The sequence below is a fragment of the Vidua macroura genome, chromosome 1 (assembly GCF_024509145.1).
Source record: "Vidua macroura isolate BioBank_ID:100142 chromosome 1, ASM2450914v1, whole genome shotgun sequence".
Lineage (NCBI taxonomy): Eukaryota > Metazoa > Chordata > Aves > Passeriformes > Viduidae > Vidua > Vidua macroura.
In genome coordinates, this window is record NC_071571.1 from 106,523,079 (window position 1) to 106,538,870 (window position 15,792).

The window sequence follows — 15,792 nt, forward strand, 5'->3', positions numbered from 1 at the left end:
ACTTCTGAAAGTGTTCCATATGCTCACCTACCACTGAAGGCTCCATCCAGAGATGGTGGTGGGAGCTACTACCAGGGAAGGAAAGACATTCCCAATAAGAGGACATTGGTCCATATGACCTCTTTTGACATCAACAGCAACAAAACCCAACTCTGGCCTCTTGCTACTCTCTATCCCAAATTCATCCTTTCCACTTGCAGGGCAATAGCAAGAAAAGCAAATAAGCTACAACTTGCTTTGGGAAGGAGTTTGGGCAGGGGATCAAGTTCCCCAAACCCATGATTTATTTGACCATGGATGCTAAGATCCCATCCCAATATAAAGCAAATACATGCATTGGTTTATCTATGGGATGGCAGCTTAGCCCTTGAACTAACCCTGCAGTCAGGTTTGCAGAGACCAGGTTTGTTTCTGCTGCTGGAGTTCAGTGGTTTGGGCTTTTTTTTACACTTTGAACAATGAAAATACCATATGCTGTTGTATAATTACTTCTGTTCAGTCTCATTTAACTGCCAGACAACTACTTATCGATAGGATTACTACTATTTTGTTTACATTTGCTTTGGACTCTTCAAGGTTATATTTTAACTCAAGCTTCCAGTGTTCGATTTCATTCAACTATGAAAACATACTTGTTATATGACAGTTTAGTTTTACAAACTTCAGATCTGAAGTACAAACTAGCATTAATTTGGACATCAAAAGGAAGAAATTACATTTTTCTTTTAATTATTGATAATATATATTCATTTGCCAACTCCAAGTGTGTTGCATTACTGGGGAAACAGTTGAATATTACACTAAAACTGAATTAACAAGAACCGTAGGTGATGTGACATTGCTAGTCAAGGCACAGGTTCAGCAGAAAAACTTGAATTAGGCCTGCTTTTTAAATACAGATTATTTCATAAGGTCCCTCTAAGTGCCCAGAGTGAGCCATGCCCTGGCAGTGACGATCTGTAGACAAAGGAGAACACCACAGACTGAACAAGGAGCTGCCTAGAGCCAGAAGGAAAAGCCAAGGCCTCGCTCTCTCTGCATGTGATGGCGTATACATGCATCAGTGGAGTGTCAGAAGTAGCTGAAGGATCTTTGTTGATCTGGGCTCCAGCCTGGAAGACAGCAGGGCAGGATAAACAGAGAATCAACTCTGGTTTCATTTAGGAAAAATGGCATATAGCATTTTGACAACTTTAATGGGCAGAAGAAACAGTAAAAAATTAGTGCAGGGAGAAAAACGTTTTCTAAAGCAGAAGATATTGAGCAACTGTCCCTCTGAAAAAGCAAAGCCTTTATTGTAGCCTGGGTCTGGTGTTTAGCAAGCAATCTGTCATCATCTCAAATACAGAAAGTCACAATGACTGCACACACAGTAAAGTCTCTGTTTTACTGACTTGTTAGCAGCCTAGAAAGGAGCAAGCAGGTAATTCATCAAAGGGTGTATGGTCTCTCTGAAGCTCCTGAGACTTTTTCTCTGTTGTAACTCCTCAGTGATGTTCCATCAAATAGTCTTGGTCTGTTTTTCTCATGTTGGTTTTGGGAAAGCAGTAAAAGCCTCCAGTGTAACAGTGGTACCCAGAATCAAAAAAACAAATGCAAACGTTAATAAAGAAGGAGCACCTGCTGGACTACACTTTAAAGGTCTGGGATTCATGTGGTCACTCATGAGCAGCAAAAGATCCCTAAATTTCACTTCTTGTGAAAACCCAAACCTTTACATAGCAACAATTTTTATAAGACTCTTTCCTAGCTGCAGATCATTTCACAGACAGAAAGACTTGAGGTATTCCTACTCCACACAGGTTTACAGAACCTCAAAACATGGGAAACACTTTATTTCTTCTGTTTGAAAAAAAGGAGCTGGCACAATAACTCGTGTAGCCTCTCCCAGGGTTGTTACAGACCCATTCTGTTCCCGGTGTAGCAAAAGGACTAAATAATCTCATTATGAGAAGCAATTTCTACCCCTGGTTGTGGCTTGAATGCAAAAGGCTATTAGACAAAGACTAGTGTGAAAGCTGTAGGCTACCTCTAACCTTGCAAGCATTTCACATTGTTGCCACTGGAAGCCACCCCGGGCTGTTTATTTGTTGCTCTGCTTTTTCCATTCCCGTATTAATTTCATCAAATAATTGAGTGTCTCAGTGACAAGAAAAGTACTCAGGCATTACAAAATAAAGCGCACATCAGTTATAAATCTGCACTTCCTGAATGGCCATCCTTTCAATCTTAATGAGGCAGAATCATTTCAAGACTGTTTTGAGTGATCTGTACCATTATCAATATGTTTAAACCCCCCCAAAACATTTAGCAGTTACTATCAGTCCTAAGTTTGCTATCCAGGTGGCAACTTTTAATGATGAAAAGGCACAAGAAAAAAAAAATCTTTTTAAGGAGAAATGGTTCATAGCAACATTAAAGGAAGTCTTCTTTCACACATCTGAGCCTTTAGCAATCCATTTTCCTTTGCCACACAGCACTGTGCTTGAAGCATGGAAATACTGTTAAAAGGAAAGGACTTTGTGAGGAAAACCCACAAAGAGGGATTTCCTCATTCAGAGAGAGACTTCTCATGGGCAAAAAAAATCATTAGGGACTGTTGGCAGACTGAAGAAGTAGAAGAATTCTGGGTCCAGCAAATACGAGCTCATCCTTCCAACATTTCACAGAGCAACAGCAGTGTGTAATGGCAAGCAAGGCAATTTTAAGGTGTTTTCTTTTTTTATTGTTTGGTGGTAATGGTGTGGGGTTTTGTTTGCTTTACTGTTTACTAGTCTTTTTTCATAATTTCCCTTTTCTTCTTTTCATAACACACTGTTCTCTCTCCCCTAGTTGTAGAAAAAATGGACAATGTGACAGGTGGCCTGGAAACATCCCACAGAAGATACACAGAAAAGCTCACAGAAGTGGAGAGTGATCTGAAGAAATTAGGTAATCTACACGCAAGCAAAGCCCCTTTGTGTTGTGGACCTGGGGTGCTCTTCTGGCAGACTGAGGCAGGAAATTTGCCTGAAAAATCTCTGCCTATGACAAGATACAGCACTTCCATTCCAGTTTCTCAAGTACTTGGGAAATTACTTAAAAATATCTCAGATCAGCTCTACTTAGATGAGCATCTTAAGAATACTTCAAAATGTACAGTTCCCACTGAAGTCACTCTGAAAGCATTTAAACTTAAATAAACAGACACTTAAATGTTGCCCTCAGGAGAGAATCTTCTCTGAGGTAGAGATCTAAAACATAACAGTAGTTGTTCTACAGCACAAAAGATTCTACATAAAATGAGCACCTGTCACCCAGTCATCTTGATGCTGTTTTAACAATTAAGATTCAAAACTGAAGACCACTTTACAAGGTACACAAATAATTAACTATTCAAAATTCTTATGTCTGAGGCAAGTGTATTACTTCCATAAATTGTTTCTTGAGCATCTCAAGGAATACAGGACATAAGATTGTTATCTGTTTGGGTCTCCCAAGTGCTATCAAAATTCTCCATTTTCAGGAAGATGTAAAAAAAAATCATGGATAAAGATTCTACTCTCTAAGTGTACATTTTTACTTTTCTTCCTGTACATATAATTTTCATTGTAGAAGTATTAATATACACATACATGCATGTGATTCTTGAAATAAATTTTGACTAGTTTTCTAAACCACATATTGAGATATGCATTTCTAGGAAAACTTCCTTGCTTGCAGCTCGATTGTAAATTTTTACAATATATTCCCCTCAAAATAGCTGGCTTTTAAAGTATTTGCGCACTTCATTTAGTTCAAAGACATGGGGTAATTCAGTGATATGTTCTTTTACTGACACATCTACAGAAGTAAATGTTACACTTCTGTAAAGGTTGCTCATCCAACCTTTGGGATTCTATTTGGGTTATTATATTATGCTGATTAAATTTTCACGACTTGGAGCACCTTCGCTTCTTTCATGACCACACGTTTTTACACACTGCTCGCTGGATGCTCAGTGAGATGCTCAGGATCATCAGTTCCCATTTAAGTGGACTTGCCATGGAGGAAGTTAGGAAAGTCCTGGAGCGGTTTGAGAGGAGACATAAAAGTAAGAGAGGTGCTGTAGGGCCAGAAGGATAAAAGTGTGTGGTGAGTGGAAGACAGGCCTTCAGGGATTAGCTGCATGTGGACCTGGCAGTTGTCGGAGCTGAGTAAGGAACACAGTATAATTTGAGCTACAGCCAAGAGGTAAACATAGAGTCAGAACTGAGAAGATCTGGGGGTGAGAGGAGTGGCAGGGAGAGGAACTGTGCTCAGGAAGATGTCCATCCGCAAAAGACTCCATAAACACTTCAGGCTGAAGTCTCACAAGCCATCATATGACATTTGCCATCATGACTCATTCAATCACACCAGACAAAAGCACCATACACAGCTGTATTCACTGTAATTTATGAAAACCATACTGCTCTCTCTTGGCATCATCTGAAATTATGGTCTTCAGACTGTCTAATTCATAAATATAGCTACACATAGATGAGGACGAAAATATATGGACTGTGAGCAAGATAGTGAAGTGACTGAGGTCAAGCAAGGGAGTCTTCCCTGAAAGCAAGTGTTGACTGCTTATTTCCTTGGTTTCTATGTCCTGGATGATAGGCTGTGCAATCTCAAATGCTTTATCATGCTTGGACAAACTTCCAGAAGTATTCCGTAGGGCAATGTAAGCCCAACCAGAGATGTTTCTCAAAGATTAAAGGTTTTGCCTTCCTCAAGCTCAGAACATAAGGAAACAATAATGGCAAAATAAATGTCATTAAAAGCAATAGTAATGTATTAGAGAGAAAACCAGAAATATATCTTATCCTGACATATCTGAAGTAGCCTACTGGGAAAGCTTTTGTCCCTAATCCAGATTCCTTTAAAATAAGTATCAGAACTTACTTAAAGCTAAACCCAAGATTTTAAAAATTGGAACTATATGTACTAAATCACAATGAAGGTATTCCACTTGCAATGAAAAGAAAGAGGAAAACATGAACAGTTAAAATAAACTTCTGAGCTTTCAGCAAAATCCAGTTGTAACTTCAAAACCTACACTTCCTGATACCTGTTTAATGTTTTGAATTCTGTTTCCCATTCAGTTTTCATTCAGAGCACAGCATTCTTGATTGCATATACTCATGAGTTTCTAACCATATTTTTTTCCCATTCATGATGACAGAATCACCGTTTTGTTCTCCTCAGCAAAACACAAGGTCTCCATAAATTCCTCTTTGTTTGTTTTTTTTTTTTTCTCTGTCTAGAGGCAGAACTTTGCTTAGTGGTTTCTCTTTTCTGGAAAAGATGGCATAAAAGTTCTACTGAACCGTTTGACAACCTGACTGTTCTTAAAATACACTGTGCTGTTTTATACTGTGTTACAAAAAATCCGTAAAGCCGTTCTTTTTTTCTTTTTTTTTTTTTTTTTTTTTTTTTCCTGTACAACAGATGACCAAGCTGGACAAAAAGCCTTGAATACTAACACTGAACTGTCCAGCTTCAGATCTGACATTCTGGCTCTTCGTCAGCAGCTTCATGACATTGCAGAGAAAACTAGCAGAAACAAAGACACACTGGAGAAGCTGCAAGAGACTGGAAATTTATTAGATGATAGACAGAACCAAATGAAAAGTGCCTTAGATAGTAACTCTTTCATGATCATCAGTGTCAATAAGACTCTCCAGGCATATACTGGCTATATCAACAATCTCCAACAAGACACAAGTAATATACAAGCAAATCTGCAAAGCCAAGAGCATTCTCATAACGTGGTCATCATGAGCCTTAACAACTTAAACCTGACTCAAATACAGCAAAGAAATCTTATCAGTGTCTTACAGAAGTCAATGGAAGATACAAGCTCGGCTATTATAAGAATCAAGAATGACTTTCAAAATCTGCAGCAGGTTGTCCTTCAGGCCCGGAAGGATACTGACTGGCTTAAGGAGAAAGTACACAATTTACAGGCTTTGGCTGCCAACAATTCAGCAATGGCAAAAGCCAACAATGATACACTTGAAGACATGAACAATCAGCTCAGCTCCTTCACTGGGCAGATGGAGAATATCACCACAATTGCCCAAGCCAATGAACAAAGTCTAAAGGATCTCCAGGAACAGCATAAAGGAGATGAAAACAGAACTGCTGCCAAATTCAGCCATCTAGAAGAAAGGCTCCAGGTCTTTGAAACCGATATAGTCAATATCATCAGCAACATCAGCTACACTGCTCATCACCTACGGACACTGACGAGCAATCTCAATGAGATCAGGACAACTTGTACGGACACCTTAAGTAAACACTCAGATGAGCTGATTTTTATGAACAGCACGCTAGCCAATATTCGCATAGACTCTGCATCTCTCAAGGTGCAACAGGATTTGATGAGGTCAAGGTTAGATGTTGAAGTTGCCAATTTGTCAGTAATCATGGAAGAGATGAAGCTGGTGGATTCCAAACATGGCCAGCTCATCAAGAACTTCACTATCCTACAAGGTAGGCAGCTTCCCTAATGATGTGTGTGTGCTGAATTCCTACTTGCATTACTTCTTTAGTTCTGTAGAAGTTAGTGCATGCTGGTACAGAGTCCTGAGGTTTTCCATTATCTAATCCTAAACTTTGGAAATGTACATGTAGCTTGAATTTTCCACACTGATTTTTCTATGCCTTCTTTACATAGCTAAAATGGGGATGTTATGAAAGAAGGTTCTGACTTAGCAAAATTTTATTCTGTCTGACTGACTGACTGGATCTGGTTTTGATTTAGTTTCTAAAATAAGTGAATGAAGGTGTGGAACCTCAAGAAACCAATCCCCAGTAAAGAGGAAATGGCTAAAAAATATATGTTGGACTTTTCCCAGGAAGGTCCACCCTTACTGAAAAACAAGTTGCTATTTCACTTTAAGCCAGTTGTTAGTCTGCCAGAAAACATCCTACTTCACTTAGTTTTTAATCCTGGGATACTTTATTTTCTCCAGAAATAAATAGCATCAGGTTTAGGAGGTTTATCCCAGCCAAATATTATCCCAAATGAAAAGAACACTCATATTTCCAATCAGATGTGAACCAGCCTAAACCTCTAATCACAAATATAAATCCATTGCTCCAAATAAACTAAAGCTGCATTAGAGCCAAGATTACATGTCAGTAACCTTAACCATTCTCATTTCAACCAGGTTTAAATGATTCCAGCTTGGAAATCTATCTCTGGAGGAGTTTGAATTATGTAGATTTGTACCGGGGGTGGGAAGATACTGAGGGATTTGCTTATCCATGAACAGAATCCCAAATAGTTTTGTTGTTTATTGCTGTCACAGTATTGTCATTTCCTGTCATGGGTTATCGTTCCCTGTCTTGTTAGAGCTGGCCAATTTGCAACTTCTGGTCTTTCCCACAGTTAGCCTTTTGCTCACTATCCGTCATTTTGTCTCTTTTTGACGCCCTGTTATTGACAGACCAACAAACAGGATCAGGAGAAAGAGTCCTGGGACTAAGAGCAGAGAGATGAGACCAGAAGGAGAAGGGAGCATGGCCAAGTGAGGGAACAGGACCTCCAACGCACAGGACTGGTGCACTAGTATAGACTAGTGCACAGAGTTTTGTAGGGACTGGCACCTTGGCTGGTCACCTGGGGCATGGTGTCACTGTCCAGTTCACATGGCTGGGTGTATCAGAGTCTTTTCTGTATCCTGTATTTTGTGGAGGTCAAGGAAAGGACAACAGTATATAGGACCTGGAAAGCAGCTGCACTATTACAAGCACTGATGAAAGCAGCTGTTAGCCCGGTTTCTCTGTTATTAAATATCCAGTGGCGCTGGTCTGAGATGTATTAAACAAGCCCACCCTACGTGGGCTTTTTGTTTTGCTTTCTGTGCATATCCCCACTTTGCATGCTTACATTGTTTCAGGCCCTCCTGGTCCAAGGGGACCTAAAGGTGACAGAGGCCCTCAAGGTCCTCTTGGCCCTGCTGGCCTAAAAGGACAAAAAGGAGAGAAAGGAGAGCCCGGACCACCAGGACCTGCAGGGGAGAAGGGCCCACCTGGGCCAGCCGGGCCACCAGGAGAAAAAGGCGGGAAAGGCTCAAGAGGATCACCTGGCTCCAAAGGTCAGAGAGGTTCTCCGGGCAAGACAGGTCTGCCTGGACCAAATGGAGACCCAGGGCCACCAGGGCCACCAGGCAAGGATGGTCCACCAGGGCCTCAAGGCCCGCCTGGATTTCAAGGCCTACAAGGAACTGTGGGAAGCCCAGGGTTACCAGGACCACGAGGAATAACTGGACTCCCTGGAGTCCCTGGGCTGCCAGGTCCAAAGGGCCCGCCTGGCCCACCGGGCCCACCGGGGCCGCCAGGTCCAGGGATGCCAATGGCACTACAGAGTGAACCTACGCCCGTACCCGAGGCTAATGGTAAGCCATCAACACACTGCATGCTGTGGATGGGAATGGGTTCCTCCATTTATTACTGACCCTACTACTGCTCTGTTGAGTTACCAATAACAGGCTTAACATGAAAAAATTCACATCACAGGTTGTTCTCCCCATTGGAAGAACTACACGGAAAAGTGCTACTACTTTTCAATTGAAAGAGAAATTTTTGAAGAGGCAAAGTTATTCTGTGAAGAGAAAGCATCGCGCTTGGTTATCATCAACAACAAAGAGGAGCAGGTAATTACCTTCTCTTGCTGATTTTCAAGGAGGAAGTTTGAAGTTGTTTAACATGTAGAAACCACAAGATAGTGGGAAACTGAGAGCACCGTGAGTTCATACAGTAGAAGTAAACATATTGATTGACTCATTAGAATTTTGTCCACCCTCTGCCTGATCAGCAGCTTCTCCCTATGAAGAAGGGTAGTTTGAGTAGAACTGATACTGACCCTGAAGGTGGTGGGGACAGAGCAGTAAGAAAAGTTGCTGAGAATTGTAGGAGTTTTGAACCTTTAAAGATGGAATCCATTATGCCTTGTGTACTATCAAAGTATTTTTTGCAGTAGTGAATATAATTTAATTTTAAATTATCTGATTTAGTACATGCATCCTAGGACTAGTATGACCCAAAAGTATCTTTAATCTAGCCAATAGTTTTTGCTGTCCAAATAGTATTTTTAATACTATTCAACGTGGCAGTGGAGATGTCAAGATACAATTCCTTACTCTTAGGGTTATTTTCAATTTGTGTCTATAAGATATTAGCTGTGGCTTTATGTCAGCCCAATTTTCATGCCTAGCTCTCTCTACCTCATTGCAAACTGAAAGGGATTCTAGTCTGGGCAAGGGGTCCCAAGGCCACCTCCTGAAACATATCTTCAGCTTAGAAAAATATCTCTGGCCCACCCAATTCTAATAATAAGAGGCTCATAAAACCAGTGTAATGTATTGGCCCCAAAAACTCTTGTCCTTGTTATGGACTAAGATCTTTCTTTCACAGCAATGGATAAAAAGACAGATTTTTGGGAAAGGCAGCTTCTGGATTGGACTAACAGATTCAGAGAAGGAAAATGAATGGAGATGGTTGGATGGATCCTTACCAGTTTACACGTACGTAAATAAAAAGCAATGCTGACACTTCTAAAAGCAGCATCTAGAAATTATCTAATGAATCCAGATGGTTGTAGATGCCAATAATTTAATTTGTTACTGAGGGTGCTGGGGTTCTTTCTCTCTGCCTTCTCCATGCACAAGGATTCCTTTCCTTGCCAGAAAGAAAACTGAATGTTGAATGAAAGAATCACATAACTACGCAGCACAGTGTTTCTTGCCAAAACTTTTGCTTCTGACTTTTATTACAAAGTTGAGATAGAAAGCACAGTTTTACTGTTTTGGTTTGAATTTTCCTTATTTGCATTACAACTGGCTATAAATAGAGTACTCATTCTGATAAAAAATGACCAGTCTTTAGATAAAGCCCAAAACCAAGTGGAAAGCATTCAACATAAGGAAAATGCATGAAATGAGGGCGTCTGTGCTTTGGCCAGCTGAGAACTGAATTGGCAGCTTTCCAGGAATCCTAGGGCTACACCTAATTTGTCCTAAATGGAACAGATTGCAACCACCCAAATTTTTAATACTGAGGAGTAGACTAAAGAGTTTATAGATCTGAGCATGCTGTGCTTCAGAAAAACAGGTTACAGTCAGTCAGATGTTACAAAATGATTAGCTGTGATCTCATTGGTGTTCATTTAGATGAAAAACATGGAAAAAGTCAGATTCATTTCAAATGAGCCGTAATATTTTCCCCTTTTTTTCCTTTCCCGTTTTCATCTTTCTTCTTCTTCATGGCAGCACTGTGACTGATCCTCCTTAAGGTGCTGCTTTTAGTAGATTTCCACTGCACCATGGTTTTAGGTTCTCTGTCATAACCTCAGAGCTGTTGGTTACAGATTTTTGGAGTATTTCATTACTTCTGGAAAGCTGTTTGTCCTCCCAGGTGCCTGGCTGGACGCTCTATGTCAGGCAGGCATGTTTTTTAGCTGAGCATGGACTGTGTCAGCCAGCAATCACAAACTCCCTTCAACAACCTGTTTCTTCAGGAAAACTGAGCTTTCAAATCCTGAGTTTGGAAGCGTTTCTCACTCGTTAAACCAAAACAGGATGAGGAAACACTTGCTGCAAGATTTTTTTGCTTGCTACATTCAATTTTGCCATCAAAGCTAACGATCTCAAAAGATGTGTGTAAATATACTGTGTGCATTTCTTAAAAGTCAATAGAATTTCCTTCCCATATGAGCACGTGTCCCTCAAACACATGGATCTTTGCTTTTCCTCCCAAGATGCCCACCTTTGGTGCAGTCAGAGGGCTTTGCAGTGAGCAAGGGCAGGCTGTTGGCATCTTGGCATTACCTCTGAGCTTGTGGGCTCTTCTCAGTCCCATCTGCCAGTAGGAATGTGCAGGTTTGGCAGGCTTGGAGCAATGCACTTGGAGCATGGAGCACTCCCACTGTGTGTGCATGTACGCTCAGAAACTAAAATAAAGTTCATTGGTCTAAATTTAGGTCTCTGAGTTTTGGCAGCCGGAGGCTGAATAGATTCCCTTCTCTGTAATACATCTGTTTTCCATTTTCAGCAAGAGTCATGTATTGTTTGTCTCAATGTGTGTTTCCCGTTCAGAACAGATCTCATGATGTTTTCGTTAATTTCTTGTGGTGAAAACCTGCCATGTGTGCTGTGTTGTGCAATCATATCTCTTGCTTTTTTGTGGAAAGAAACTGGAAAACTGGGCAGCCTGATAACTGGGATCACGGGCATGGGCCAGGGGAAGATTGCGCTGGGTTGATCTATGCTGGGCTCTGGAATGACTTCTACTGTGAAGATGTTAACAATTTCATTTGTGAAAAAGACATGGACAAAGGTAAGCAAGGCCCTTGGTTTGATTATTCCATCTTGCCCATAGTAAATGTCCCGCAGCTAGAGGTGAGATCTTGGCTGAATGCTACAGCAGTGCCTTGTTGAGGAAGAGGAGGAATCACATGTGGAACACTTCTACTCAGATCCAGATGCAAGTGCTGGATTTATTGCACTTGGAAAAAGCAGCCTCGAAGCTGGCTATAGCCATGGAATGCTCAGAATCTTGACCATTTCCTGTAGCCTTAACACATGCCTAAAATTATGGGCATGATTTGGCACATGGTCCAGATTCTACCCACACTGGAAGCTGCCTTCATAGGGTCAGCGGCCACACAACAGGGAAAGCTGGCCTTAGGGTGGCTCAGGAATCAGCCTCCAAAAACCAAAAAGCCTTTGTTTTGAGAGTTTGTGCAATAGGAGGCACTTGGTGACTGCTAAGGAGATCTTAAAATTCCCATTACTGCCAGGAGATGTCCCATGGGACTGAGAAGCCGGGTCCATAGGCCATAAGCATCTCATCCGTTGCAGCTGGAGTGAAGGACTCATAAACTGCCAGCGTGGCCAGCAGTCAGCCAGGTGTTTGCCACAGGGCATCTCCTTCTGTTGACACAGGCATTTCTGCAGGAGCAGAGGGCAGGTGGTTCCCATGGCTGCTTAGAGCCCGGCCCCGTCGTCACAGAACGTGGTCAAAGCTGGTGTTTGTGTTCATGGAGGGGCTCTGCCTGAAACGTTATCTCTTCCATACAACCTGTTTAAACATTGCTTTGCCAAGGGTGCCTGGCTCCTCCAGCTGGAAACTTGTCGGTTGAATTTCAGTGAAGGCAGACATAAATGTCAGCTAGAGCCAAAATTACATCCCATCCGTAGTCCCCTAAGACAAAACTAAGTGCTGAACAAGCTTTGTGTGTATACTTCTATTTGGATGTCCGGAGTGAAGGGCCATGTGTAAGTAACAATATGATTTACCCTGGTTTTCCTACATACATTTGTTATTTTAAGAAAACTTTAATGTTTACAAATATTTATCCTCCAGGACTTACAGTATCTGAATATGAGTCTCCTCAAATTTTTTACATACCTTGATCTCTGTAAGTTTTCTTTTTGGAAATTTGTTTAATCTTCACAGGCCTTTTACAGGATTTCTTTTTCTCTTTGTTTTTCTTGTTTTCTCTCATTCTGTAGGGCAAATTCTTGGAGTGTAATAGGCTATAACTTTACAGATACCTTCATATTAAGGAAATTTATGTCAAGAAGAAGAAAATCCCGGGAAAGAGCAACACTGACTTCCAAAATTGAAAAAAATATGAAAACAGAAAAAAGCAAGCACTGAAAACTGATTTAAAAGCATCAAGGAATTCAGCAATAACTCTTCTCCAGCATCCTGTAATTATTTAAGGCCTTTCGACCCTCAGCGTCAGGAAATACTGTTGGACTAATTCTGTTTTAGATTTTCTTCCCAACCAGTAACCACATCCATAAGCAGCTTATGTCTTCTGAGGAAAGACATTCTATCAATCTGAGTAAGACTGTTGGTCACTCATATAGAAAAACATATAAAGCAACTGTGTAAACAGTTGCTTAATTTGCTAAAATCCCAAATGTAGGAAAAATTATACAGATACACAAATATATAGATTTTATATAAATATATATATATAGTCCAACTCTTATCAATAATATGGAATATACTTTTAAGAGCTTTTAAAACTTTGTATTTTTGTACAAAATATTTGCTTTTTACAGTTGTTCTCTTTTTTACTGACTTTTTTTACAAATATAGTGCACAGGGGCCAAAGAAAACAATAAAGGTACTAATAATTCATTAAGGTTTGCTGTCAGGCCTAGCTCAGCTATAGGGAAATATTTTTCCAGTTAGAAATATTTTTACTTTCCCAGATGATTTGTTCTGGTTAAATAACTTTTAAAGCAGAATTTAGATAGTGTTTTCCTTACTGTATGCAGTCTAGTCTGCATGTGTAACAATTAAGTTGACTAAGGACTAGATACTCATTATAGCTCTGATCACAGTCAGTGTTTCATCAGGGTACTATGGAAACACCATTTTAATAAAAGCTTTTCCTTCCTTCCTTCCTTCCTTCCTTCCTTCCTTCCTTCCTTCCTTCCTTCCTTCCTTCCTTCCTTCCTTCCTTCCTTCCTTCCTTCCTTCCTTCCTTCCTTCCTTCCTTCCTTCCTTCCTTCCTTCCTTCCTTCCTTCCTTCCTTCCTTCCTTCCTTCCTTCCTTCCTTCCTTCCTTCCTTCCTTCCTTCCTTCCTTCCTTCCTTCCTTCCTTCCTTCCTTCCTTCCTTCCTTCCTTCCTTCCTTCCTTCCTTCCTTCCTTCCTTCCTTCCTTCCTTCCTTCCTTCCTTCCTTCCTTCCTTCCTTCCTTCCTTCCTTCCTTCCTTCCTTCCTTCCTTCCTTCCTTCCTCCCTTCCTCCCTTCCTCCCTTCCTCCCTTCCTCCCTTCCTCCCTTCCTCCCTTCCTCCCACTCAGGAGGGAATTCCATGGAAGTAAATCTCCAATTTTTAATAATCATTTTGAAATGTTTTCATTCCTTCTCCCTTCTTGTAAGGAATTCTACCCCAGTAGTTGCCACACATACTGCAGGTCAAACCCAGGTGAGAGACTTTATGAAAAGAGAAACAAAGAAGCTGCACACACTGAAATATGTTTGTTTTTAAGACAGATTTCAAGATTTGGTGAGAAAAACATGCCATACTCAGAAAAGTCTAATAAACTTGCACTTCTCCAGAGTGCTTTGTAAATCGATCTCTTGGTTTTCTTGGACTGGTACTTCTCTCCCAAACAAAAAAGAAAATAAAATATGCTGCAAAGAAGAAAGAGATTATACCATAACCCAGAGAGTTTCCTCCACAGTCCTGTGAGCTGTTGTCTAGGCAGCAATATTGTTTATCAGTAATTTTAAAAATTAGGGGGTTAATTCATTAGCAGAAACCTTGGTATTTGTTTCCAGTTTTTATACCCTTCTCATGGCCACATGCTCACAATGAAGGAAGTTGTTTTGGCTTCTTGGAGAGATGTTTTTTCCATTGCCTCCTGACCTGCCATTTACCTTGGCTGAATGCAGATACGTTTATTGAAATACTCCAGCTCTGTTGGAAAGAGACAAGATTTTGTACTTCAGATTTTCAAATATTGCTCCTAAGATCAATCAGTTAAAGACAGCTGTTTCCCTACATCTCCCTCCAGTATTTTAAATTTCAATTTTTTTTTTTTTTCAAAATACACAAAATGTTACATTAGGGAATCTGTCCTGTGGGTACAAATTAGATATGAGACAGGAACAACACAAAAATTGGTTTATGTATTACATAAAAAGTTTTATGTATTACAGTTGCAGAAACCCTGTGTCACCATCTTGGAGGCAGGACTTGTCTTCAGACAGTCTGGATTTCATGAGCCTTTTCTTTTTCATAAGGTTTTGAAAACAACTTGATTCTGCCATGCACTGTCATGCTGTACCAAGGAGTTGTGTGTAGACACATGCTTTAGTGTTTACATGTATATTTTTACACATTGTCTGTGGAGATAATGCTAAACTGCTATTTTTGGATAATGAGGTACAAAACTAGTATTTTATGTGCCGAGAGAGCCTCACAAACCCTGATGAGTAGAGCCTTGAAGAGCTACACTGAAGTGGGAGCACTGCTACCTTTGTTTTGAATGTTGCCTTATTTAGGTGAAGTAAGCCTGTTTTGAGCATCTACCACATTAAATTACATTCTTTATGCTTTTTATTGATGTCACAGACTTCTGTCACCAAAAGAAGTGAATGAGAAACCTCTGTTTAAGCCCAAGTTGTATTGCTTCCTTGCCCAGATTTCATCCTTCTCTTCATTCAGCAACAGCAGTGATGGTACATACACTAGATCAGATTATCCAGGAGTTATCTAGTGTCCTCCAGCCAGAGGAATGACAAGCTGAGGACACTGAAAAATGAGACATGACTGGGCTCACACCCTCTGTTCACACACTTGAATCAAACACTGCAGCTGTTAGACAAAACTGGGTGAAGAGGGATGCTGCAGTTGCGTGCCTGACGTGTCCGGTCATCCTTGAAATATGGCCTGAGCAGCCAGGCATGCTGAGACAGACCATCCTTTTGACCTAGTATTCCTGCAGGAAGGAAACAGAGGTGTCCAATGGCAACAAGAATTGAAATCACTGAAACGACTGAGAGAGTTAAGACAGCTCAGGAACATGTCACAGAAAGGACAGATTGGCAGGAGCGCAAGCAGGACACCAGAATGGGCCAAGAAATTGTCATGAAAGTCAGACCTGCCACTCCTTAATGGGAAAACATCCCCATCAAATCTTTCTGTATGGTTTGAGTAATAATGCAGGTTTTATGGAATGTTTTAAGTGATAGCAAATTATTTTGTCCCAGGTTGAGTTTTGGTTTCCTTCTTATACACAAGCATTGTAACTT

The 15,792-nt window shown here is 40.7% G+C and overlaps 1 protein-coding gene across 1 annotated transcript in view; it reads left to right on the forward strand.

The window, feature by feature from the left end:
• Nucleotides 1–13,319, forward strand: part of COLEC12 (collectin subfamily member 12) — a 94,723-nt gene extending 81,404 nt beyond the window's left edge. The window contains exons 4-10 of the mRNA XM_053994703.1: nucleotides 2,833–2,931; nucleotides 5,455–6,501; nucleotides 7,914–8,411; nucleotides 8,533–8,669; nucleotides 9,430–9,539; nucleotides 11,204–11,349; nucleotides 12,528–13,319. Coding sequence (XP_053850678.1) covers nucleotides 2,833–2,931; nucleotides 5,455–6,501; nucleotides 7,914–8,411; nucleotides 8,533–8,669; nucleotides 9,430–9,539; nucleotides 11,204–11,349; nucleotides 12,528–12,547 — 2,057 coding nt within the window. The 3' untranslated portion in view covers nucleotides 12,548–13,319. The remainder of the gene's footprint in view (nucleotides 1–2,832; nucleotides 2,932–5,454; nucleotides 6,502–7,913; nucleotides 8,412–8,532; nucleotides 8,670–9,429; nucleotides 9,540–11,203; nucleotides 11,350–12,527) is intronic.
• Nucleotides 13,320–15,792: the final 2,473 nt, after the last annotated feature.